Below are 27487 nucleotides of genomic sequence, written 5' to 3'. Positions count from 1 at the left end.
TCCACTGGCATTAACCCCAACAAGAAAAAAAAGAAAGCAGCAATTTATTGAATCTCCCAGGAAGTGTCTTTGTTAAGGGAAACAGCAAGCATTCTCTTGTACTTATAAAAATTGCAACAAAAAAACATATGTGCACCCGAAGACATTTCATGAGAGGTTATTCTTTGAACCAAAAATGACATAGCATGACATCTAGTCAAATAGAAAACGTTCTCATGTAATTGGCAAAGATAATGGTCTCAAACTGGGAGTAATCCTTCACATTTAGCATACACAATGATGAGCCAAAGGAATTACAGATAGCATGTCAAGATCAATAGCTCAAATCCTTCACCCCAAAGAATGGCTCTCAGAAAAAAGTAGACTTTTTCCATGAAGAAGGAAATGGATTTACTAATGTTGGAGCAGGATGGGATTTGACAGAACTATTAGGACAAAGAAGAAGTCAGTATCTTAGAGCCAATTTCCAGGACAGGTTTGTCAAGCAACACACTTTGGAAAACCCAAAAATCCTCTCAAAAAGTTGCTCATAGTCTATGGAGGGATGGAAACAAGTAATACAGCCACTCTGTAGAAAAATTGGATTATTAACTTATTCTGAGGTATCGGAAGAGCTGCAAGAACAAGGGGAAAGGTGAATAATAATAAGTATAGTGTGTTAATTTGATTTTAGATGTAATAGGGGGAGGAGAGTTCACTTACGTTTATATTAGAATTTGTGAATCCAAAGTGCAGGTTCACAGCTCAAAAGCACTCCACCATTGCGTCTAGACTGAACAATCTTGTTTGCAATTACTGTGGGGAGAATAGTCCTTCCCTACTACTCACATCTGCTGCTGCGACTAAAAGAGACTGGGGGTTTGTAGACAATAGGCGCTCCTTGGTCTTCCTTGCCTGCCCTGCTGTGACCACAGAGTCTGTTAAGAACTAGAGGGTGGGGAAGTACCGTAAGTCTGTTCCGTTTTCCTTCTCTGCAGCCCTTCTTCCAAGTTCTTGTTGGTTACTGGATTTCCTCCGCCCCAGGAGTGGAGCTAAGCGGAATGTAGAAAGGGAAGAGGGGCTTTGCCTGTCAAAACTTTACTGGTCAGAGACAGTAATTATAATAAAATCCTGGGTCACTGATTGTTAAGAAGGCCAGCCGTCTTGGAGAATGTCAGGCGAGCCACTCAAAAAGTGTGCATTGTAACTGAATTTAAAATTCACCTAATTTGTCTATCACTTTGCAGAAACACATTTACTCATAAGAATAATTGCCTATCCTGTCTGCTTCTCATGCATACATTTATTTAATTAATGGCTTGTTGTGCATGTAATGTCATAGCATCTGGTGAATGACACAGATTGATTAAGCTTTCCTCTTCATAAAGCCCCATTAGCTGAAATTGGTCCACTAGTATGAATTGGGAATATTTGGCAGTCTGCAAAGCTGATTAATCCAACACATGAGATAGCATTTTTACAAACATTTTAAATGTTCTGAGTCAAATTTATAAATCCTGATTGCTTAGCTCAAATAATTTGAACATAAGGGAAACCTAAGACAGGTATCAAAGAAGAAGCCTGTGTCTGATTGCGGGGTGCAGTGTTTTCCCCCACAGAAGTGGACAGAGGCTTTTGGGTGAATATAATGGCTGTTGAAGGGTGCTAGAATCCATGCACATTTACCATTTAAGTACCAAAAACATTGTGGGCCAGTGCCAGTTTGTTTAACCAATCTAAGCACAAATAAAGGTGCAATAATAAAAGATGCACATTTTTTTGCTCTTAAATAAATCATAGAATCATAGAATCATAGAATCATAGAATCCTAGAGTTGGAAGAGACCACAAGGGCCATCGAGTCCAACCCCCTGCCAAGCAGGAAACACCATCAGAGCACTCCTGACATATGATTGTCAAGCCTCTGCTTAAAGACCTCCAAAGGAGGAGACTCCACCACACTCCTTGGCAGCAAATTCCACTGTCAAACAGCTCTTACTGTCAGGAAGTTCTTCCTAATGTTTAGGTGGAATCTTCTTTCTTGTAGTTTGGATCCATTGCTCCGTGTCCGCTTCTCTGGAGCAGCAGAAAACAACCTTTCTCCCTCCTCTATGTGACAACTTTTTATATATTTGAACATGGCTATCATATCACCCCTTAACCTCCTCTTCTCCAGGCTAAACATGCCCAGCTCCCTTAGCCGTTCCTCATAAGGCAGCGTTTCCAGGCCTTTGACCATTTTGGTTGCCCTCCTCTGGGCACGTTCCAGTTTGTCAGTGTCCTTGAATTGTGGTGCCCAGAACTGGACACAGTACTCCAGGTGTGGTCTGACCAGAGCAGAATACAGTGGCACTATTACTTCCCTTGATCTAGATGCTATACTCCTATTGATGCAGCCCAGAATTGCATTGGCTTTTTTAGCTGCCGCGTCACACTGTTGGCTCATGTCAAGTTTGCTAATTTTTCAAACTGGTTTTGTAATTCCCATTTCTTAAAAGACCCACCCATTTTGGTGCTTCATTTTGTATCTCTGTCATGAAGTAATGCATGAAAAATGCTTACATTTTCTTGAATACTCACCATAATAAAGTGTTTCAGTTTATTGTATTCTTTAATGATTCTGACAGTAGCTACTTTCTTCTCCATAGAAGTGAACTGGATTGATTCCTTTGAAGGAATAAACATGGAGAACAATTGCTGTGTTTGAATGCAACACAAAGACATAGTTTAGTGCCACATGAAATGAGCCTTGGGTTGAGTGCTCCCTTCCAGTCTGGCCACAAGGAGACTGGAAGAATCAATTTCTGTTTTAAACTGAACAGTTTGTTGTTTTATCTGAACTGGGACTCACTTGTTAGTTTAATGTTTGTCTAAGCAAGTCAGTAGCAAACCATTGTTTCTATTGGCGGAAATGACTGGCAGAATCCGAGACCAGGGAGAAGAGTTGGTGGAAGAAGATTGGAAGAAATTTAAAGACTATCCACAGAAATACTGTAAAATTAATGAATGTTAAAATGATGTTGGAATGGAAATAAGTGGTTTTGGTAATAAGGTTAATAAGAACATGCAAATATAGATCGTTATATGGATGGAAATATATACCGTATTTTTCGCTCTATAACACGCATCTGACCATAACACGCATGTAGTTTTTAGAGGAGGAAAACGAGGAAAAAATATTCTAAATGAAACAGTGGATGTATGATTTTTATGGTTCATGCTGTGGCCACAGACATGTGATCTGACAGTGAGTTTGGGGTAGCCCAATGCAAAAATCCTGAGGATCCATGTGGATCCGTGCTTTGTAACCACGTTTTAAGTGGGGAGGGAAGGAAAAGAACTCAAGGGACAAGGAGCTTTTCCGCGGGGAGGAGGGAGGGAAAGAGCACTGTTGCTTTAAAGGTATACTTAAGGTATTTGCCCTGTGCCTGGGTTTTTTTTCCATTTAACAGTTTGCAGCCTTTTCCTTCCGCTCCTTGTTTTGAGGCGGAATAGATTTGAGCAAGTGAGGGGATTCGCCATTAGCTGTGTAAAAGTGCTCCTCCTTGCAGCCTGAGTGATAAGCAGCCATCAGCAGCAATATAATGGAGCACAAAAAAGCGGTAGGGGCACTAGGACCCAGACATTGCTCAAATCTATCCTGCCTGAAAACAAGCTGCTCCATCCCAGCCGATCAGCTGAGACGCGGGGGATTTGCGAAGTTTTCCCCTCTCGCTCATGCCCTCCCCAGCCTTTTTTTTTACTTCCTGGTTTTCACTGCGTGGCTCAGAGCTAGAGGTTGGTTTTATTTTGCTGCTGGTTGCTTAAATTTTATCTTTCCTGCCGTCTCTCTGCAGCCTCATTGCTCTGTTTAGAGAGCGCGCAGACCTTTGCAAGCGTCTCTCCCTCCCGTGTAAGCGGCTGTTGCCGGCTTTGCTGCTATGGCTCTCCTTCCCTCCCTCCTTCTTGGCTCCAGGTCGCTTTAAAGAAAGCAAAGTGAGAGCCTCGTAGAGCGTGTAAGTGGCTCCCGCTTTGCCTGACTGACGGCAGCCATGGCTCTGATCCGTGCATTCGCTCCTTAACACGCACAGGCATTTTCCCTTACTTTCTCGGAGCAAAAAAGTGCGTGTTTTGGAGCGAAATTTACGGTAGTTATAATAGGTTAAGATACAGAGCAAAGATAAATGAAAGAGGGTAAGGATTTGCTGAAAGGATTTTGTAAACGGGAATACAAAAAGGGGAGGTGTGAGGAGGTGAAGGAAATAAGTAAATGAGCCTAAAGATATTGAAAAATGGATTTTTTCTTTTTAATTCCCCCCCCTCTTTCCCCCCCCAGCCAGCTGTTTTTTGTATTTTGTATTTTCCTTTTTCTCTTTTAGGTCCTCTTTTTGGTGTTTTTCTTGTTACCTTTTTTCTTTTTTGTGTGAAATCTGTGTTTATGTGTAATCTTTGGTATATTTTTCTTGGTTCTTTGAACCTATGTTTGTTGTAAAATTTTAATAAATATTATATATATATATATATATATTTGCTTTCGTAGATTTTCACGGGTACAGGAATGCAGGTTTTGGTGTCTTCGGGTGTCTTCCCGTGTAAGAGTTGGGGTGTCTAGGCGACGTTTCGACGAGGTCTCACTCGTCATCTTCAGGCTGGTGCTTTCTCGTCTTGTCAGCTGGAAGGTTTCCTCCCCGTAGAGGTGAGATATTTGCTTTCGTAGATTTTCACGGGTACAGGAATGCAGGTTTTGGTGTCTTCGGGTGTCTTCCCGTGTAAGAGTTGGGGTGTCTAGGCGACGTTTCGACGAGGTCTCACTCGTCATCTTCAGGCTGGTGCTTTCTCGTCTTGTCAGCTGGAAGGTTTCCTCCCCGTAGAGGTGAGATATTTGCTTTCGTAGATTTTCACGGGTACAGGAATGCAGGTTTTGGTGTCTTCGGGTGTCTTCCCGTGTAAGAGTTGGGGTGTCTACACGGGAAGACACCCGAAGACACCAAAACCTGCATTCCTGTACCCGTGAAAATCTACGAAAGCAAATATCTCACCTCTACGGGGAGGAAACCTTCCAGCTGACAAGACGAGAAAGCACCAGCCTGAAGATGACGAGTGAGACCTCGTCGAAACGTCGCCTAGACACCCCAACTCTTACACGGGAAGACACCCGAAGACACCAAAACCTGCATTCCTGTACCCGTGAAAATCTACGAAAGCAAATATCTCACCTCTACGGGGAGGAAACCTTCCAGCTGACAAGACGAGAAAGCACCAGCCTGAAGATGACGAGTGAGACCTCGTCGAAACGTCGCCTAGACACCCCAACTCTTACACGGGAAGACACCCGAAGACACCAAAACCTGCATATATATATATATATATATATATATATATATATATATATATATATAAAAGCAAGTCAGTAGCAAACCATTGTTTCTAATCCTAGTATGGTTGTATAAACCATAGTTTATGGTACCTGCATCTGCAGCTCCCTGAGAGGGGGCACAAGAGCCAGCCAGTGTTGCTAAACTATTGAGCTAGATCTCAAACATTGTGTGGGAAGGGAAAATACACACAGATATGCAGGGACCACACATGATTTTTTAAAAATGTGCATTCACTATTATTTTGATAGGGCAAGAATAGTTCATGAATCCATGATCTACACTGATGTCTGAAAAACTGCTGTACTGTCATTATTTACCAGCAACCATTGGTTGTTCTGTTAAGCAGCAAATGAAAATTGTTTCCTTTCTTTTTAAAATGTGGTTACAAAAACTTTGAACCACCCTATGAAGATGGGCACTTGGCTTGCCACAGAACTTGTAAGGCTTCTGAGCCCTATCAGGAGAGATATTTGGCATTGCCATCTTCGTTAGTAGATATGCCAGATATTATATAAAGGCAAGACAGCTAATAAAATTTGGATATACTTTAGTCGAAGAGTAATTCTATCTGTCATATTTGTTCTAGAAAATGCCATTCCACTATCTTCTACTTGACACTGACAAGGGCTGTTTGATACTTTTATTTTTGTCAATGTGCCATTCCTGGATTAACAGGTTGAGATCACAGGTGGTGCAAATGGATTAATGAAAGAAGCAGAGAGAAAACTTTAATTTAGTATTGGTGTTGGAATGAAAGCTATTTCCCCACTTAGAAACATGCCTCAGAAAAAGTGCCTAAGGGACCATTATGGATTTATAACGAGGATTATGTTTATTTTCTTTTTGAATGATAGAACTCCAGATTCTCAGAACATTGCCCTCTATACATTCTATGAATGTGTCGACGGGGAAACAGGGTTGTTTGTGCTGGCCCACCACCCCTGTTCCCACTGGCTCCACCTTCAGATCTTTGTGGGTTCAGGAGATTTGAAGAGGGGACCTACATGCGCTCACTTCCTCCATGCAATCAGGAATCTCACTTGAAAGTGCAAAGGTTCCTCCTCCAGAGCTTCGACCCAATGCACTGTGATCTGGAACAGTGAAGCTGGCAGGGACAAGGTCATTGTGGATGCGTCCAGCACATGCAGCCACTATTAATGACCCATCCCTTTGCCCCCTCCATGCATTCCTGTAATGTGTGGAGGCAACTTCTGAAGAGCATAAATCTGTGAGCCTAATTGACACTGCATTCCTGTAGAAGTGTATTCAGAGGCAAATTCCCTTGAGTTTAGTGGGAGATACGCTCAGGTGAGCGTGTATATGATCACAGACTAAATGTAGCTCAGAGGAGCATCTCTATCAACAGTCTTTGCTTCTCATGCTTGCTGAGTTTTCTTTGGTATACACTTTTATTAAATGTGAGAACTTTGTGTTGAAATACCATGTAAGCATGGGTTTCCTTTGCATTTTCATTAACATTCTTTAGGTAGGAATAGAAAAGACCTTCCTCCAGTTGAATCTGGAAAGAGCTTCAGTAAAACCATTTATTTGAAAGATAGATAGAAAATAAGTAGTTACACCCCCCACCCACAAATCCCAAGCTGAACTCATACCCCGCAAGTGTCCCAGAAAAGCTGGGACATCCCATTTTTTCCTGTGAGAGCACGATGGGCCTTCTGGTAACCGTGAACTTGCACGATTTTGCACCAAGTTTTCCGGGGTTGCGACCTTCCACAGCATCCCAGCATCTGGGGTGCCGTGAAAACATAGCTCTGAAAAGTGCATCGTTTGGGCTCTGTGATCTCGCACAGGTCATGTGACTCATGTGGGAACAGAGATGGGAAGATGCACGTCCCAGTTTGGGTATTCAACATGTTGGAGGGTATGTGAACTGCTTTTTAACAGGTAAGGTCCTGTTTTTGCCAGTAGATGAATTCTCTCTTCTTCTTTTTTAAGACTAAATGCCGCTTTCTGCGTTATATCTCTATTCTGAATATAAACAAATGGAAAAGAGAGGAGGATTTCTAGTTACCAACTATGTATGCTATTTATTACTGTTATATTTAATACTGTAATCCCCCCCCCCCCAAGAATACTGTATAAAATTTCTCCCTTCGCCTTCAAAAGATGGGCTTTGCTGGAAAGCTATTAATTACTGTAGAACATTGACAGTTAGGCTGAGTAGGCTATTGGGTTGTTACTATTATTGGAAAATTCTATCTCGGCTATTCTGCATCAAATCAAGTTGAAGGATGGCCTATATTTCGTCAGCTAAGGTGTGATTTTCCTTCCACAGGCTGTACTCAGGCAAGAAACTTGAATAGATGACAGCCTTAAGCGAGTGGTCTGTGCAGTGTGTTTTCTAGGTGCTTGTTATTAAATATTTTCAGATTTGCATATCGAGGAAAAGACCCTTACTCATCTGATGTGCAGAGATTAAATCCTGCTGCTTTGGGTGCAGGATCTTGTTCCTTGTTGGGAGCAGCATTGCACAGCCAATGCAGAATTAAACCCTGGCCTCTTGCCCGTCAGTGGCGGGTGCGGTTTGGGGAAAACCGGCCTAACTGGACCCCCTTCTACAAAAGGTGAAGGAAAAGTGAAAGAAGACCCCGCCGTTTGCTCCAGTCCTCTGTCCTGCACAGAGGCTTGGGGAAAATGGCCGTGTCTTCAGGGCTTTTGCAGGAAGGCAGAAGCACATAGTGTCCTTTTCCCTTTTCTCCCTTCAGTCCCCCAAGATATACAGAGGAACTCAGGGTAGGAAGGGAGGCAATGGCTAGAGAGGCCCAAACATGTGGGCCTCTGCTCTTTCATTTCGATTCTCAATTCAGTATTTAGCAGTCCGTCTTCTAGTAAATTTGATTGTGGAGACAAGGGGGTGGGTGGGGGGGAGGGAAATGCTTGCTTTGTGACTGCATTCAGGATTTCTTCCTCATTCATATTAGGCAAATTACCTGCTATTGACACCTGCTGTCTGCACTTGATGCAGCTAAACTCGCACAGAGGAAAATTTAATTATAAGTGTGGACAGTTCCAAGCCATAAAAATGCCATTCTAGTATTTCCGGATAAACAGCCTTTTCTTTTCTGTTGCATAAAAGAAAATGTACATTATGTTCAGAGTATGAAAGTATAAGATTTTTGCTTTTAGTGTACATTTTGCACATCAAATGGATTTTCAGGTGAATAAACCCCTATTTGAAGAAGTGGCTGTAGAAGAGAACAATTAATTGGAATATCTTGGGGAACATTATGTATCAGGGCCATCTCTTGAGTTGTGTAAGAAAAGTGTAGACAAAAGAACATAGGAAGGACATCTCCAGATAGGAAGCAATTATCTAATTTATTTTTTTTAAAGTTTAGTGATTCTGATCTCATTCACTATGAGGATTGTATGACCTAGACATTTAAATACAAGCTTGGAAAGCTAACACACCTGGCTACGTATTCTTGGTTTATCCCTGCTGAAATTAATATGGAAAGCTTTGGTGGTAAAAATGAATGCCTCACATCTCGTTAAATCATATTCCTGTTGTTTTCGCCCCTTTTGCTTAAGATTGAATTTCGATTAATTGGATTTGGATTTGCATAAATGTTTATTATTTTTGAGACTTGTACGTTATAAAATCAGCCTGTATCTGTCATTGTAGTAGATAGGATAGGAACTTCCAAGATGAAGAGATCTGGTAAATGGGCCCTGCTGGTAAATGAAGATTTTCTGTGGACTTTCCTTCCTCCTTTTAACTTTAGAAAACATTTAATTGCCATCAGAGGCTTGTGGTATCAGGACTCACAGTAATGAGGGTAGGAAGCCGAGAGGAGAAGGCAGATATTGATACCAGTAGAACATATTGGAGACAAAGATCAAGAGGGGAGAGGGGAGTTGAAACCACCACTTTACCAGTTATCTTTAAAAAGCTACCTTTAGTTTTCTTCCTCTTTTACTTGCAAATACACTAAATATTTCCTGATTTTCATTTCTGTTACCCTTCCCTTAAATACTACCACTTAACAATCAAGGCTAAAGTTCTGAGCCCAGCGAAAGGGTGTACAGTATAGCAATGGATAATTAACATTCATTTTTTGAATGTAGTTGAGTGGCTCAATGAAATGCATGTCTGAAAGCAGCTTAGGATGTAAATGATGAGCACACAAAGTGAGCCTTACCAACTTGTTGTGCTATACTAGCTTGTCGCCATCTTCCTGTAATGTCCAAAGTCACTGTGTTTCCTTTGGCAAGAGCGAACAATACCACTGACCATTTCCCAAATACATCCCTGAGTTTTAGCAGGGTCGGCCAGATTCACCTTTCAAATGCAAAAATATACAGTACAGGCCAGTTTTTCTTGAAATATAAGATAAGCTTCAAAGTCTTTATGCAAGGGAGACCTCTGCTCTGCTGTTAGTTTTCCCAGTAGACTTCTTTGAATGGGACAGTAAAAAAATAGCATACTCTTGAGTGGTACCCTAACATGATTTAATTTGATCCATGTAAAAAAAAAATCAAATTAAGCAACGAGCCTTGCTTTTTCCTTGGGGAAAACACAAACTATCTGATACATCCCCAGCTCTTCCACTAGGTGGCAATAATTAGATTCAGAACAAAATCGCATTTCAAATGTCAAAAGCAGTGACTTTTTTGCCCATGTACAATATTGTTAATAGCCATTAAGAGTGAAAGATGCAAACTTTTTTGGCAGCTAGAATTATTACAAAATAATGTTAATTGGTTTCATAATAATAATAATGTTAATTGATTAGGTAGTAAAAATCCTTGTTCATTCACCAATACGTTTAGAAAAATATGAATATTCTTGTCCAAAGTAATTTTTCAGGCTGATTCATATGTCTAGGGAATCACCCACTAACAGTACCTCAGTTTCATCAGGATTGAGTTTCAGTTTCAATAAAGTACATTATTTGTGGATGAAAGAAATTTATGGAGTTTGTCACCACTTGTTTTAATTGAAAATGAAGGAAAAAGCAGTTATGTGAGTCATGGTGCCCAGTGGCCATTCTGGGACATTATAAAAGTATAGAAGGAGAGAAAAGCATGGTAATTCACTGGTGAAATTCAGTTGTGATTATCTGGCATTCAACATGGTGGTTTTTTTAAAGAATAATGTCTCTTGTATTAATGAACTTATTCAACTCCTCTTTTTCTATTTTCCTAGGTCCGTGTATTTACATTTTCTGTTGGTCAACATAATTATGACAAGGGACCCATACAATGGATGGCCTGCAAAAATAAAGGTATTGTGCACTTATTTCTCTTTATTGCAGCAAAATAGCACGGACACTGAATCAAATGAATGCCCTAAAATCACTTGTTGAAATGAAGCATTTTCAGTAGGCAATGAAATATCAGAGCGGCAGGTGTTCCTGACTGATTTTGTGGAAACAGCATTCTAGAGTGCTGGTGTCATCCACTGAGAAGCCTGTTTTATCTTTTGTATTTCAGGTTACTATTATGAAATTCCTTCTATTGGTGCCATAAGAATAAACACACAGGTACGTTTGCAAGAATTTATAGAACAGCAATCATATTTGAAAGTCTTGCATGAGAACCAGTCACCACAATAGCTCACAGGGCTGTTTTTGAACATATTTTCTTGGGTGAGGCCTCTCAGCAAAACATTTTCACTTTGGTTTATTTTGCACAAGATTGATTCCAAATAAATCTGTAAGAATTTCTGTGACAGAATATCCACTGAGCGACTCTCAGTGCCTTTATATAGATCAGGAATGGGGAACTTGTGGTGCTCCAGATGGTGTTCAGCTCTAGCTTCCATCAGCATCAGCCAGCATGACCAGTGGTTAGCGATCATGGGAGTTGTAGTCCAACAACATCTGGAGGGCCACATCCCTGGTATAGATGTCAAACCATATTATGGGGCAGAATAGAACCCTGCGTAGGGCTGAAAAAGAGATCCGAAATGCCACTCTGTGGTTACAGTTCTGCATGTCGGAGAAGAACCACTGCATTACCATACCTCAAATTCAGAGACACTCCAGAAGGATACTGTGAGAGAGGCCTCAAAAGCTGCTGAAAGATCAGAGTGAATCGGCAGGGCCACACTTCCTCATCTCTCTCCCAGTAGAGGTTATGAACCAGAGAATTTAGAGCTTTCTCAGTCCCAAAATGGCCCTGGCTTTGCATGAATGTTGAAGTCCCCCAGCATGGGTGCTAGGGGACAGTCCTGCACAGCACTTGAGACCACCTCTGTCAACTCAGGCACAGAACTTTGTCCTACCTCCAGGAACAGCCCTTCACATCCAGGGCACAGGCTTACTGGTGTGAGAGATGGATTTGATGCATAATAATTCTCCTTCTTACGCTGGTATTTCCAGCTTGGGTGATCTAGCCCCCAATTCATCCACAAAGGTCTCTGTAATTCACTATCAAATGGTGGATCTGGAGTTTACCAAAGGCACCACCTGGAAGCTGAGATGGTCACCCAGGTTGTGATGACTGAAGGATGGATGGCCCAGAAAAGATCACAGCTGTCAAATGTACAGTGGTACCTCGTGTTACATACTGCCCCCCCCATGAATGCTGCAGGTTACATGCTCCACTAACCCGGAAGTAGATGCCCCTTGTTGCGACCTTTGCCCTGGGATGTGAGTGGAAGTTGCACTCTGGTGGCACGGCATCAGCGGGAGGGGCTATTAGTGAAAGCTCACCTCGTTACGAGCAGTTTCTTGTTACGAACGGACTTCTGGAACAGAGTAAGTTCGTAACACGAGATACCACTGTATGTTGGCTTTCCCCCTTACCTGTTCTAAACCATCCCACACTGGTGGTAACCTTCAACTCAAGACTACAAATTAGGATGCCCCAATCCATCCCCCAAAATACGATCTCCCAAACCTGGGCTGCAAGAGTACTTCAACACAGAACCCATGGGCCACCCACTGCCTTGTCATGTGGGGGTGGCAGAGATGGGCAAAAATTTGGCACCCCTCCCCAAAGCCCTCACGCTGCCTTCCAAAAGGCTAAGTAAGACACTTGGCTAAAAGTCAGATAGCTGTTTATTTCCTTCTGTCTGGTTCCCTGTAACTTCACTTCTTGCAGTGAGGGAACCGCCAGAAGGCCCTTGGAGGTCAGGGTCTGGGCTGAGCGATGGGAATGAAGACTCTCCTTCTGGTATGCAGGTCCAAAGCCATGTTAGGTCCAACACTTTGAATTGTGTTCAGGAACATACTGGGAGCGACTGATAGTCACTTCCATGACTCTTTACCAGGCTCACATCCCAGCCTTCCACACGTCACTTTCATCTCGTTCTCCCACAGAGGGAAAGCCCCATCTCAGACAATACTCTGCACATCTATCAGCTCCACTTTCCCATTTCTCACCCAGGCAACTGTCCCTAGGGTTATGGCACAACAGAGGTTACTTTTAAGAAGGCTTTGCTCCTGCGTTTTACTTGTGGACTTAATGAAAAACAAAAACATTTCTCAGTCAACTGACTCGATGTTTGTTTTGACAGGAGTACTTGGATGTTTTGGGGAGACCAATGGTTCTGGCTGGGAAGCAAGCCAAGCAAGTCCAGTGGACTAATGTTTACTTGGATGCCCTGGTATGATGCACGCTGCCATGACATAGCAAAAGAAAGTATACTTTGAATATAAAGTCTTAATAATTAAAATTATTTATTTGCATGGCAGTCTTGCAGTGGGGGGAAAAAGTGGCCTATTCAGTTTGTTTGATGCAAGTGGGAAGGACTGGATGGGCTCAGGATTCAGGACCATTTCAGTGGAGAGCAAACCAGATTGCAAGAGAGTTAAATTCACCAAGGAGAAATGTAAAGCATTATAGACTGGAAATGGAGTCAAATGCAGAAGCACAATGAGGAGAGGAAGGAGTGCTGGATATTGGCAAGATTGCACCAGCATTTCCAAGAATGACGAGGGAATTGTGTCTGAGATTCTGGGCCACCAAAGGTCACAACGGTTATCAGCAGGAGCATTGTTTCCACTTCATGCTTCTCTATTAATTGCTGTTAAGAGCAGTGCTGTGTTCACTTCTGGGAAGAAGGTTGACAACTTGGAAATGCTTCAGAGGAGAGCAAATGAATGGCTAAAAGATCTGAAAGGCACATCTTTCAAAACAGAACCCGAAGGAAGTAGGAAGCTTAGCCTTGAGAAAATAAGAATCTGTGGGTATTTAACCCTGAATATCTTCCATTACTAGGAAGTGGTACGAACAATGTAGGCAAATAATCCTAGGTGTTAAAAAGCTGATTTAGATTTAGGAAGATTTCAACTATGAAGTTCACCTAGCTTTGGAGTTTGTGCAACTCTTTCCCTGAAGGAATGACATATATTTTAGTTTTGAGATACTGTGTCTTGGGACTGGAGATATACTAGATATGGGGCAGGGAATCATTTGCTGTCAGGGTCATTCTTAGTCCCATAGGCAATCTGTCAGAGGTTGCCTACTGGTGGGGGGCAAGGACGTGGGCCTTTTTCTTCCCCTTGTGCCCCACTGCATCAAATTCAGCCAAGGGTTGCATTTGGCTCTGGAACCACAGGTTGCCCACCCCTGCACTACCCTCCCCCTCCAACCCCGATTCCCTGCATGAAAGTCACTCATTGTGTACATAGAAGCTGTGGGAGGGGGGAGAACTCTTGTGCTCTGGTCCTGTTTGACGGTTTCCCACAGACATCTGATTGGCTACTGTAAATGCAGGATTCTGGACTAGATGGGCCATTGGACTGATCCAGCGGGCTCTTCTTACATGCTTCTAAGGGAGCCTTTGAGCCTGTAGTTACACACATGAGCTGCAGTCCTGATAATGAAGGCCCCCTTGCTTGATGTCAGGAGGGATGGGCAAAACATCAAGGGTCTGGCGACTAGGCATGCCCCTTCTCATTGCCCCCATGTTGTTCAACATTGAAGCAAATGAACGACTGAATGGGCCTCGTGTGTGTTTATTGTTTGTGTTTTCAGATGGATACAGACACACATGCATGCATATGCAGGTACACACACCCTTGTTTGTACCAGACATTCAGAATAAAGTGGTCTTGAGCTGGTAAAGGATCCCTGCAGAGTGCATATTCTTCAGCACTTGGTTGCTATAGTGAAATTAGCCTCATTTTCATCACATGCCTGAATCAAACTGGGGCCATTTTTGTTTTCTTTAACCCTTCTCAAGAGATCACAACCCCAACAGCTTTCTGGCTTTTTAGTTTATCACTGGAAATGTGCAAAAGATGCATGCAGAAAATGGCAAAAGGCTAAGCGTTGCCATCAAAAGCTTTTCCACTTAAAGTAAATAGTGCCAATAGTGCCAACAGGTTTCAGTTGTTACTGTGGTTTATATTCTGCAAACCTTGCTCTTATTCTTGGCCACGTGACCAGCTAAAGTTCCATTCTGGTAGGAAATAAGATGCAGTATCTCTTTGGGGGGTTGGGGTATTTTTATTTTTTAAAAAATGTAATCAGCCTATTATGAGTTCTCTGTGTCAAAGTGGACCAGTTTTTTGTATCATTATAGTTACAATGCTCAGGAGTTCATTGACACTCTTTCTTGGTTGCTGATGAGGTACTTACTGGAAATGTCATGGAGAAAGTTCATATCTTCCTGCACATCCTGTTCTTAAATGTCAGCACTAGAGCAAGAACATGCAAGGAGAAGAGGAAAGTTCTGAACTGGGCCAGTGAATCCAAAACAATATCATTGTGTAACCATTGCTCCACTTCATATTTAAACAAATTCCCCAAATAATGCCCCCCCAGCAATAAAAAGCAAATAAATTATATGAATATGCTATGACACAAAGCAGTTATTCAAAAATGGGATCCCATTTCTTATGGTCTAATCCTAAGCAATCTGCTTCAGTTGTACCCATGCCTAGAGAGTTTTGTGCAGCAACAAATATAGTATAACACCAGTATACTCCCCTTGCCATTAAACTATGATGGTCTCCTTTCTTCTGCATTGCATAGTTGCAGGTAATCCTGGGCTACTGTGATTGGCCTTAGAATCACATCGAAGATGTTCCCATCCAGGGTATACACTCATTGTGCTTTTTAGCATCTCTGCTAATGTCGGGTGGCCCAAATAACGATGCTTTGAGGGCTTCTATCATTTTCCTACTGTCTAGGTATTCCTAGACAGTAGAAGAAAATATGGCAGTCTCTGCACATACTTGTGAGAGACTCACAGCTGGTTTTGTAGCTGTTTAATGCTAAAGGTTTCATATCTATATTTATCAATGTGAAAGTGTGTTGTGCAGGGGATTAGAACTCAGAAGCATAGGACCAATGCTTTTTGAAAAAGCCTCCACATACATGGTTTAAACCGCAGGTGCATATATTTTATTTATGAAATTTGTTTTTAAAAATCGTTGTACTTTTTATCCAAATGTGTTTTCGCTATTCATTAAATTTAAATGAATGATATGTGCTTGAATAGATATTTCTGTGCTCCGACACAAAATATGGACAAGATCTCCTTGTGATCATTTTCTAGGAACTTGGCTTGGTCATTTCTGGAACCCTGCCTGTCTTCAACTTGACAAAAGACCAAAACGAGAAGCAGGTAGGCGGAGATGGAACCCCAGGAACATGTAAAATTGTTATCCCAACAAGCCAAACCATCTGAACAACTTGACTTTAAACTACTTCAGTGCAGCTGATTACTCTTTAAAACAAAAGTACTTTGATGGACTTGGAATAGGTTGCAAGTTATGGTGACAAACTTTGACTTACAAGCTGCCTTTAGAAATTGATACTTGCGATGTTTTGTGTTGTGTCCAGACCAAAAATAACAATGTCACATTTTATTACCAAATGTCCAACTGGAGGAAAAAAAGGAAATGCAGGTCAAGCTTTTATTCCATAGTGGCTTTTGCCATTGTAACAGTGTGACGGTATCATAAGGAAAATGTTATTGGAGATGAAAAATGGCATTGGAAAGAATGCTGCTAGAACTTGCTTCTTGGCAAAAGGAAGATCAGAGATATTTACAAAAACTCTGGAATGATGAAATGATATCCTAATGTACAATAAATAAAAAGTTTCAGGAATCAAGAGTGGACACCAAGTCTTGTAGGGTAATTATAATTCTGTTTTCAACAGTGTGTGTTTGTTCCACTTGATTAGGCTGATCAAAATTTCCACAATTTGGAAACTAGATGCCAATAAAAATATTCTAATAGATATCAGTCTATAGGACAGGGTTAATCTGGCCAGCCAAGCCATGCCACCAGAATGTACCCCTGTGAGTTTCCTATGGCAACAATGCCAGCGCAGAGGGGACATGTGCAGAGCATCAGCAGAGCAAGTGTCTGACATGCTGTAAGTCAGGTTCCTACATTGTTTCTACAACCCTTGATTCAAGGGTACATTGGGGCCTACTGTTTTGATGAGGAGGCATACAAATATCCCATTTCCAGATTCTCATGGATGTTAGGATTTCTTGGACTACATCTGTACTAAATTTTCAGCTCTATAGTTCATGCGCAGGCATTCCACAAATGTTGATACCTGAGTGGCTGCATGTTTGTGTTTGAGTTTCTGGAATCATACAGCTGCTACATTGCTGTTAAATTCTTTGTTAATTAGCAACACTAGAGGTTCACAATGAAAAAAGAACAAAACTGCTGAAAGGAATGTAGAAAAAGAGAAGGGCAGCTTTCCTGACTGTTCAGTCATCTGAAAACTAACGTTTAAAAAAATCTTTTCCCAGAACCAGTTGATACTTGGAGTAATGGGAGTTGATGTGTCGCTAGAAGAAATAAAAAAACTGACTCCACGGTTTACAGTAAGTGGCTTTCCCCACATCGACTATTTTTTAACTTTTGTTCAAGCTTGAGTAGTGTTCAAGCCTCTCTTCCAGTCTATCTAATATCCTTCTGGCTGGAAGTCAAAAGATTGTTCGCCCTGCTTTCACCCTGTCATTTCCCCTTTTTTCTTCTCTTCTCTGGTGGTGTTTTAGAGTGATTATTGCTTTCCCAGAAAGCTAATATCCAGGGCTTTCCATGAATTGTCTAGTCTGACATAGCTGGCTTCTAGGAAATGGTTGTGTTCCACAGCTTTGAAAGGAGAAGACCTAAGGATACATACTAACCCATCTTTCCACCCAGCTGCCCCAATATAGCTTGCACTGCAAGCATTATTTCATTGCACATTATGTATACAAACAGGGTTTTTTATTATGACTTGAATAAAAAAGGTAGTTTTGTTTGCGTTTTGGTTAACACAGTTTCCATATTGTCAGCTTTATTGAAGAAAGGTTATTTTGATGCCACAACAGTGGGCAGTACATTATAGTCATGCTTCTTTCTCTCCAGCTTTGTCCAAATGGATACTATTTCGCAATTGACCCCAATGGTTATGTGTTGCTTCATCCAAACCTTCAGCCAAAGGTATGTAAACCTTCTTAACTTCAGTTTGTCCAAAGAGGATGGGAGAAATAAATTAGACCACAAACATCTTTTATATATGAAGACAGAAGTTGTCCTTAGTAATGTCAGATCTGGTTCATGCCCACAAGACCATAGTAAGAGGCCTCTTTCATCAGGCCATCTAATTCAGCATTGAGTTTTCAGAGTGGCCAACCAAACGTCTGTGGGAAGCTGCAAGCAGGACCTGAGGGCAGGACCTGTGTCCTCCCACCTTGTGATTCCCAGCAACCAGCATTCAGAAGCATGCCATGTCCTCTTTTACAGCCAGCCAAGTACACACATTTTTATATGCATTAAGCAATGTGATCCATTAGCTAATACATTATTTTCTCCTCTTGGATGTGGACAGAGAACCTCTCTCTGTGGAACAGTTTAGTACATGTAAATTCCTTTCAACAGAAAATCAGTAATGCCACAAATTCTTCCTCAGAAGATAGTTTGTCCACCAATTCAGCCTTCCTCTGTAATTTATAGTCAGACCATGAGACGCCACCATGAGCATGGCAGTTCTTTCTGTGACTTTATCTTTATACACTGGGATATGTTTGCTCCAAAGCCTTCTGCAGTATGTAGAGGTTTCTCCGTAAGGATAGAAAAAATGGACAGGAAATGGCAACAATGCTAAATAATTATATATATATAAGGTGATGGTCAGTACTGAACTCCTTCGGGAGGAAGGGCAGGATATAAATTGAATAAATAATATTAATATTACTAAATAATCACAGCAATCCATTTGAGTGTTAAGTTGAAGATTAAGTGGAGGACCACCATGTTTCCCCCCAATCTAATGCCATAGCAGAGAGGTCTGTATGGGTTGAAAGTGATTCAACAAATGTGTTGCTATGGCATCAGGCCCACTAAGGCAAGCTAAAAACTGCCTCCAAATGGAACTGGGGGGAGGGGATAATGGAAATTTACCAAAATAGTAACATACACAGCATGTTTCAGTGAAGGTTTTCAGGTACACAAGAATACAGTTTTCCTAGTAAGGCAACGCATCTCAACTTGATATACTTTCCTTGATATACTTTCTCCACATGGGTGGATGGGCATATGCTCCTCTCTTACCACAAAGTAGGATCTCTTATAAGCACTTCAGGTGTGTATGGGGTCTAGGCATGAACATGCTGATTCACACAATCTTTCCTATCCGGGGGGGGGGGGGGAAGGTTGCTTCTCTACCACACAAACAGGACCTATGAGCTGAGGTACTTTCATGAATCATGCCCACAGATACAAAAGAAAGTGCACACTTGTACAAGCAACTCTTCTTAAGGAAATGCTCTGGGAAAGTGTGAACATGAGTTAAGAGATCCCTGGTCACCTTCAGCCTAGATTGTCCACAGCCTGTTGGACCAGGCTTCATTCCTTTTATAAGTTTGTTTCCCTATTTGTTTCCCTGTGGGTTTTCTTCCTTCCTTGTGTACTACCACTTTCCTGAAATATCCACAGTCCCTTCCACCCCTACCTAATCTCTTTCTGTCTTTGTGAGAGAATGAAGGGTTATAGGCTGAACCAAAGTCTTCAGTGACTGGTGGATGGGGAATCTTTGGTTCAATCTTTATTGGACACAAATTCCCATCAACTTCAGCCAGAATGGCCAGTGATCAAGAATTATGGGAGTTGTAGTTCAACAGCATCTGGAGAGGACCATGTTGGTTATCCCTTTCATAGGAAAAGGGACCACCATAGAGCTGTGCTAACACAGGAAAGTGCTCTTGGGCCTACTGGAGCATGCTTCTGCATGGAGAACAGCCCACACTGGGGAGGTACATCTTACCACTTTAGTGTCTATGTCAGACAAATGGGAAGGTAGTTTTGAAAAATCTAGTTATTTATTAACAGAATTCTTGAAAATCACAGAACCCCATACTAGTATTAGGTGATGTGATGGAAGTTACCATTTTCCTTGGAAAGCCTCACTGTGCTCCAATCAGATTACAGTTTCTGAGCATTTATTGTAGCCGAATTTTCTAAAAATCAAGGTTATTCTGAAAACAAGCTGCGGCTGTTTCAGAACGTTCTTTCAGAATGTTTGTTTTGGTGCCCAAGTTATATTATCTCTCTCTTTTATTATTTTTCACAGAACATTTAAACTCAATATTAAATGTGGCTCTTGGTGTTTGTCTTTAATGGGGTGCATGGTGTTCAGACTGATGTAAGAACTACTTTCTAAAGCAAAGGTACACTGTAAATAAAGTTTCCAATCATATCCTGTTGTTCTCTTTAGCCTACCTTTTTAATTGTAGTCAGTAACTCAAGTCCTCTAACATACTAACTTGCAGCATCTTTGTATTCTCTTCTAGAAATCTTATCATAGATGCAACCAAAAGCAAAACTCTATTAGAAAAGGGAGAGTATGCTTATGAGTATCTTCTGAATTCTTACCATTCTGAAAACCTCTTATTGGAAATTGTTGCAAAATGACAAACGTGTGATTTATAGTCTCTTATATAGTAATCCTTCCCAACTCAACAAACAGCAATTTCCTTTGTGCCTGGTTACATCTCTGATGGGTGTACTGAAAAAAGACTCCGCAGATTTTTGAAGATATCATGAGAATAAAAGCCCAACATTAAAAACATGCTCTATTGAAATCAGTGCAGCTTATGCACATGAAATGGCACAAAATTCATTCGTTCGTTCATTTTATTTATGTGCTGATTTTACACACACACACACACACACACACGTTCTCAAAGTGGCTTACAACAAACAGGATGCATTTCAAACAAACGATACAAAAACAATTTCATAATAACATAGCAAGACAAAAATATAATAATATACAAAAATACTGTAAATGTAGTCAGATTACTTAAACAACATGTAGCATCCAATAGCAAAAATAACATGGGAGCTTCACAGTTCCACCTTAGTCCTAGAACAGGCTTCCTCAACCTCGGCCCTCCAGATGTTTTGGGCCTACAACTCCCCTGATCCCTAGCTAGCAGGACCAGCAGTCAGGGATGATGGGAATTGTAGTCTCAAAACATCTGGAGGGCCGAGGTTGAGGAAGCCTGTCCTAGAAACACCCCTCCCATAAGGTTGCTCCATATACTTAACTTGTTTGTGGATAAAGTGATGGCTCCAATATCCATAATGACCTATTTTTGTGTACAAATTGATCCAACTCATTACATAGCAGCATTGTGAATGGAGAACTGTCTCCCCCAGAAGTTATTCTGCTATAATAATAATTAATAATGATTTATTATTTCTACCCTGCCCATCTGGCTGGGTTTCCCTAGCCACTCTGGGCAGCTTTCAACAGAACATTAAAAACAGAATAAAACTTCAAACATTAAAAACTTCCCTAAACAGGGCTGCCTTGAGATGTCTTCTAAAAGTCGGATAGTTGTTTTTTTCCTTGACATCTGATGGGAGGGCATTCCACAGGTTGGGCACCACTACCAAGAAGGCCCTCTGCCTGGTTCCCTGTAGCCTCACTTTTCACAGTGAGGGAACCACCAGAAGGCCCTCGGAGCTGGACCTCAATGTCTGGGCACCCCAACAATGGGGGTGGAGATGCTCCTTCAGGTATACTGGACCGAGGCCATTTAGGGCTTTAAAGGTCAGCACCAACACTTGGAATTATGCTCAGAAATGTACTGGGAGCCAATGTAAGTCTGTCAGTTTGAAATGGAAACCTTATTCTATGCCTGTAGTGCTCCTACCTGGATTGGGTCAGCATTGTTCTTTTAAAATATTCTAATTTAATTATTTTGTTTTCTCTCTACCACATACGTATAGGGGTGTGGGTGGGTGTGTAACGCTTATCCTAGGTATTCTAATGCAATTATTTTATTTTTCCCTGTCCCACATGCCTAAAGTAGGGGATGATGTGGGGAATTCACGAGTTGTTGTCTGGATCTGAGCAATTCTTTCCTCTTAGCTTACAAATGGTACATTCATAAATCAAAGACTGTGTGATTTGTACTCTATAGTTCATTGTTTGGAGGTAAGAAAGGTGTGTAGGATTGAGTAGAACATAAGCTTTCAATTAGAAGACAAGAAGCTTTCAATTAGTTACACTTGAAACAGACAGAAACCCTATTTATGCATTATTCATATGCAAGATGTTGCTGTGTTTACTTGAAGCAGGACTCACCTCCTTCCTCAATAATGTTGAAAGAGACCCCCCCCCATGCTTATGAGTAGGGGCTACACACAAATGGGCTTATATCACAACCAGGTGTCCTGATCACATGGAGTCCCTACATGTGAGTAGGAGCTTGTGCCTTGGGGCTTCTCTTCAGACAACTGCTGGCAGGGCTAACAGCACAGCCCTGATCCAAGTAAACATGACAATGCTATTAACACGAGTAACACGTGATTGGAGCTAAAGAATGCTGTCTGTTCAGATGTGCAGGCAGAGCTCTCACTTAAGTTGATTCATCTTTTTAGGTTTGTCCACCATTGCTGACAACGACCATGCAATTCTGAAACAATCTATTCTGCAGTTGTATACACTCTATGGGATTTAGTTAACCAAGGTTGTGCGTTAGAAGGCTTCTCCTCTGTCAAGAGTCCATGAAAGTGTAGTACACCTCGAGATTACAATAATAAACCACAAATGACTGTCATAATGTTGTGAAAATATGAATCAATGCTGTTTTGTTACTTTAGCACATTGGTGCGGGCATACCCAAAATTAGAAAAAGGAGACCCTATGTCCAGGTAACTATGGATAGAGGTGATTCTTAGAGTGTTTAAAGATGCATAGAGCTGAAGCTGAGATTAGAGAGCTTCTATTTAGCTTCCTGGGAAAACCTAACTAGGCTGTTTACTTGATCAAACAGCTTCTAAAGCATGAAGCTTGCAAACATAGTGTGGATGCTTGTGGAAGATGTTGCTTTAAGTAATTACGTGTTGCTGTTAACAGAATTGAATATACGTATGCTTTTGCCACAATTTTCAATTCCGCCCCCCCCCCCCCCACGCCGCCAAGAAGTTTAGAATCTGGAGAGGGAGGCTGCTTATTCTGGATTCATTTTACTGTAAACCTGAAGCCCTTACATTATATTTGATAGACTTTTGAGCCATATTAAGGATTTGTGGTTTCCCACACGCAGGTCAAAACATGGTGCTTATTGTTTCATTTGCAGCTGTGTGTCTGTGAATGCTGTACAGAGCACAGCAAAACTGTTATTTGCACACACACAAAAACAGCAGTATTTTGAATTCACAGTGTGTTCAGATTATCATTACCACTCCCCCAAAATCAACACACTTTAGTGATTTCATTTTTATGTTGCTGCATCATTTTATATCTCCTTCTGTCCTTCATACAGTATTTACCTTATTAACTAAAATAACGCCCCCTACCTTGTAATAGCCATGCTGAAAGTCAATATGTGTTCTTTTTTCTTTTTTTGTGGCTTTTTCTTGCATGGCTTTTTCACTTTACTTCCTCAGTCATGTTTTATGACTGCAGCTGATAAGATGTGTAGAAATGCAAACCATATAGGATTGCTATCTAAATGCATCCTAGCAAAATGGGAAAGGAACAGTTATTGGAGTCTAAAGTTTGGCTTTAAAAAAAACCCAGCACTTTTTAAAGGGGGCAGTTGAGACAGATGGGTAAGAGTTGAGAGGCTGCAATTCTGTTCAGTGTTACCTCAGAATAAATGCCTGTAAATTCGTAAGTGTTTACTTCTTTGTAAATAATACCTAGATCCTGTTCAAGCACATAAGCACATTAATTTTTTCCGATTTCTGATTTCCCTATCCCCTTATTCTGATAACCATTAAAACTCACAACATCTATAAAACTTAAATCAAGGAAGATGTAAGTCAATAATGGAAGATGCAGACTAATTGTTCCTCAAAACTATTGACAAATGATGGGTATAATCAAGAGGCCGTAGGAAAGGAGGCATTATTTACTGTATGTAGAGCCCAAGGACACAATCCATGAGAAGGTTCTCCTTTGCAAGCCACATTGAAAGAAACGGAAGTTGAACATGGTACTGTTCAAAGGGAAGTCATTGTTGTTTCATCCATTATCCCCTCTGATTAATTATCATTATTCATTTCTGTGGTGCTTAAATCCAATAATATGCCCTTGCCCTAAAACGTAAAGTTATAAAGGTCCCTGATTCAGGTTTATTTAGTTATTTCAGACTTAAAACAATATTAAGTATCTAAAGAGATTAAATGCATCAGGCTTGCAAAAGAGAGCTTCCCGGTGGAGTGTGATCTAAGCATTTTATTAGGGATCCATTTGCTTTATCTGTAAACATTCATTTCATATTTATAATTATTCAGAGATAGCCTAAACTTTTAGATTCCGTAACTGTGACTAAACCATGCTATCATTTTTTGAGTGTGTTTTTTTTAAAGGTTGATTCTTGTATTATGGATTATTTATCACATTGTTTTCTTTTGTGTCCTTGCTTTGTTTACTGGAACGGGATATGGACTGCAATGCTGCTTTTGCCACGGCAATGCCTTCATGCATGCTGCCTGGGTTTGATCCTTCTAATGTCATTCCATTGCATGTAAGGAATTTATTATTTAAATTTGATTTGCTTTACATTTGAGAACTAGACTTTGTGAAGGTTAAGGTCTTGTCTTCTTTTAACTGTGTTTGTTATTCATTTTTAATTTTATCATTATTTTCTCCAGTGGCGTAGCGTGGGGGGTGCAGGGGGGGCCGGTCGCACCTGGCGCAACATCTGGGGGTTAGGGTTAGGGGGCGCAAATCCACGGGTTAGGGGGCGCAAATTACTTGCCTTGCCCCGGGTGCTGACAACCCACGCTACGCCACTGATTTTCTCTCAATGATTTATTTCACTAAAGTTGATTTATTTGTCTAAATGAATAAGAGCTTAGCAGTTGTCAAATGCGTATAATTGTACCAGCAATGATCTACATTTATTTCAATTGGTGTTTGAATATTTTCATATCCAAGGCAAGATTTCCTCTGCTGTTTCTCTTATTGAAGCAAGTTTCTAAAAAGAACAACAAAAAAGAACACACTCTCTATTTAGTACCTTGTTAATATGATCCAGATGAACATAATGAGCCAACTTTCTTATTTCTATCTCTAAGCAGTTTCTCGGTCATTGACTTGTAGAACTGTTGACAGATTCTGGACTATTGCATCTCTTCCTTGCACATGGTTCTGCTAAAATCACTGGAACTATTGGCGACTCAAACTCCTTTCTGACATTTTGCTAATACATTGCAGTCAGTGTGCGACTCAGTGTGTGAGCCGAGATTGGGGGCGCACCAGTCTGACACCAGCATCACGCATCTCACTCCTAATATCTCTGCCTTGAGTGTCGACATCTGAAGAGGGAAAATCTATACACAAATGCTTATATGATCTGGAATCCTACACTTGAAAGTCTATGTGTGTAAAGTCTATGTGCGTAGACTTTCCCTCTTCAGATGTCATGGACACGACTGCTCTCATCATATCTTTGAATTTCTCCTGGAATCAGTGAAGTATGAGAACAGACAAGTATGGGAACATAGATTTTTATCTTCTGGCATTTAGGAAAACACGTACATATTCACCTCAACAAAGACCAGGGCATAATTTCTTCCATTAGATGGTGGCTGCTTTAAATCTCTCCCATGTGGCAACCATTACCAATGTTCCCTTCCCCAGGTGACTACTCCGTGGCTCTCTATATTGTGCTTTTTGTCAAAGGAATGTACATAATGTTTTCCCTGAAATGTCAGTGCTGAAAGAGTGAGTTGACATGGGTCTTGTCTGCCTTTTTGCAGGAGTGGTAAGGAGAGAATTGCCTAGGTCTAGCAGGTCTGAGCACTGTAAGACTTTAAGGCAAGTTAGGTAGGAATGTGGGACGCGGGTGGCGCTGTGGGTAAAACCTCAGCACCTAGGACTTGCCAATCGTATGGTCGGCGGTTCGAATCCCCGCGGCGGGGTGAGCTCCCGTCGTTCGGTCCCAGCTCCTGCCCACCTAGCAGTTTGAAAGCACCCTTAAGTGCAAGTAGATAAATAGGGACCGCTTTATAGCGGGAAGGTAACGGTGTTTCTGTGCGCTGCGTTGGTGCTGGCTCTCCAGAGCAGCTTCGTCACGCTGGCCACGTGACCCGGAAGTGTCTCCGGACAGCACTGGCTCACGGCCTCTAGAGCGAGATGAGCACGCAACCCTAGAGTCGGACACGACTGGCCCGTACGGGCAGGGGTACCTTTACCTTTACCTTTAGGTAGGAATGTGCCTCTATCTACAACCATGGCAATCCATCCTCGTAGAAGGTAGGCCGTGACTGAATTTCCCAAGTCTGTGTTGAAGAACCTGTGGCCCTTCAGATGGTCATGAGCTGCAGCTCTCCCCTTCCCCGAGGATTGCCCATGCTGGCTAGAACTGATGGGACTTGGAGTCCCACAGCCTGGGGAGGGTCACAGGTTCTCTGTCCTTGCTATCAGGAGTGGTATTATGCTACTTTGTGGTAGTGAGGACCCGATTGTACCAGCAAGGAGGACTAATCTTTCTGAAGATATTTTCAAAATTATCTGTCAGGATTGGATCCCTTTTCAACAATGAGGACTTCCCTCCTTCCCTTATTTTTCCTGAATTTAATCTGAATTTAATCCTTCCTCCTTTGATTCCTATCTTTGCCCATCAACCTCTGCCATTAATTTCAAAAATAAGTGCTTTTACTCCTTTGAAAAACAAGTCTGTTGTACCTAACTCTTCTCTGTAGAGACTAGCTATAAAAAGTCATTGACTTTTCTTCCTGCCTTCCTTCTTTGTGTCCTCGTGATGCCGTGTCTGCCTTCTCAATTGTAGTTTCTACACATGTATTTTGTGAAATAATTTAGATCGAGGAAAGAGCCTCAGTACATTACCAAGCTCTACATTCTGGGGTAAACTAATTATCTCTTGTCCAATTATCTCATTCATACACACACACACACACACACACACACACACACACATATATATGTTTGTTTAAATGGAAAGACCACATATTTTATAGCTGTACTGATTAAAAACTGGAGAGGTAAGTAATTCCACCTTTATGAACCCCATGAGTTTCAAGATAGAATTTGAAGCAATTCAAGCAATTTAATCCTGAATGCAACATGGCAAGAAATATGTTTATTATATGCTGGTTTGACACTTCTTCTTCAGAATCCTAAATCTCAGGAGCCAGTGACGCTGGATTTCCTGGATGCAGAGCTGGAAAACGAAATTAAAGTTGAGGTAAATGATATTGATGAATCACTGGGTGTATCTACACATAGGAAAAAACGCTATAAATAAGTCAGAAATTAAATCATTATGTAAAAATTGTATAGAATTCTTTTGCTCTCTGGTGCCATCTGGTGTTGCATGTTTATAACAAATTCAAAACGTTGTTTTAGACTGTAGTTGAGTCCACTGTCTTCATTGTTAGGTAAGCTATTTGTTTTCTGGGACAAGTAAAGCTCTATCCCACACACAGTGTTTAATTTAAAGTGGCTTACAACTAGTTTTAAAACAGCAACAACTATCAGTAAAATAAGTAAGAAAAGGGAGTTTTCATAAAACCAACCCAGCTGCTAAATGAGCGCACATGTAACCTTAAGCAGCTCAACACACACCAGGAGCTTTTTATCTGATGCCTGTTTTTCAAGCAATATCAGTGAGAGGAAGGCCTGCTAGGGGAGGGCATCACATGACCCTGACTACCACAACCAGAAAGCCCCTTCTCAAAGATCCTTATGGTGCAGAGAACCCTGCTTGCAGTGCAGAGTCAGAAATCAGATGCT

General features: G+C 41.3%; 1 protein-coding gene across 10 annotated transcripts in view; it reads left to right on the top strand.

Annotated features, from left to right (window-relative positions):
• Positions 1–27487, top strand: part of CACNA2D1 (calcium voltage-gated channel auxiliary subunit alpha2delta 1) — a 368618-nt gene that overhangs the window by 288956 nt on the left and 52175 nt on the right. For 5 of the 10 annotated variants that reach the window (XR_014516731.1, XR_014516733.1, XM_083463958.1 and 2 more), the window contains exons 13-20: positions 10506–10584; positions 10793–10842; positions 12822–12911; positions 15813–15881; positions 17031–17105; positions 17635–17709; positions 22381–22431; positions 26868–26939. Coding sequence is in view for 6 of the 10 variants with exons in the window: in XM_083463958.1 (XP_083320084.1) it covers positions 10506–10584; positions 10793–10842; positions 12822–12911; positions 15813–15881; positions 17031–17105; positions 17635–17709; positions 22381–22431; positions 26868–26939 (561 nt within the window). In the remaining 4 variants the exon portion in view is untranslated. Of the gene's footprint in view, positions 1–2626; positions 2861–5368; positions 6769–10505; positions 10585–10792; positions 10843–12821; positions 12912–15812; positions 15882–17030; positions 17106–17634; positions 17710–19837; positions 19958–22380; positions 22432–26867; positions 26940–27487 lie in introns of those variants that run through there. The other 5 variants (XR_014516732.1, XM_083463957.1, XM_083463956.1 and 2 more) reach the window with 3 other exon arrangements.

The sequence above is a fragment of the Podarcis liolepis genome, assembly GCF_965112155.1.
Source record: "Podarcis liolepis genome assembly, chromosome: 10".
Classification (NCBI taxonomy): Eukaryota; Metazoa; Chordata; class Lepidosauria; order Squamata; family Lacertidae; genus Podarcis; species Podarcis liolepis.
Note: the sequence above shows the minus strand (reverse complement) of the source record. Positions and strands in the feature narration are given on the sequence as shown.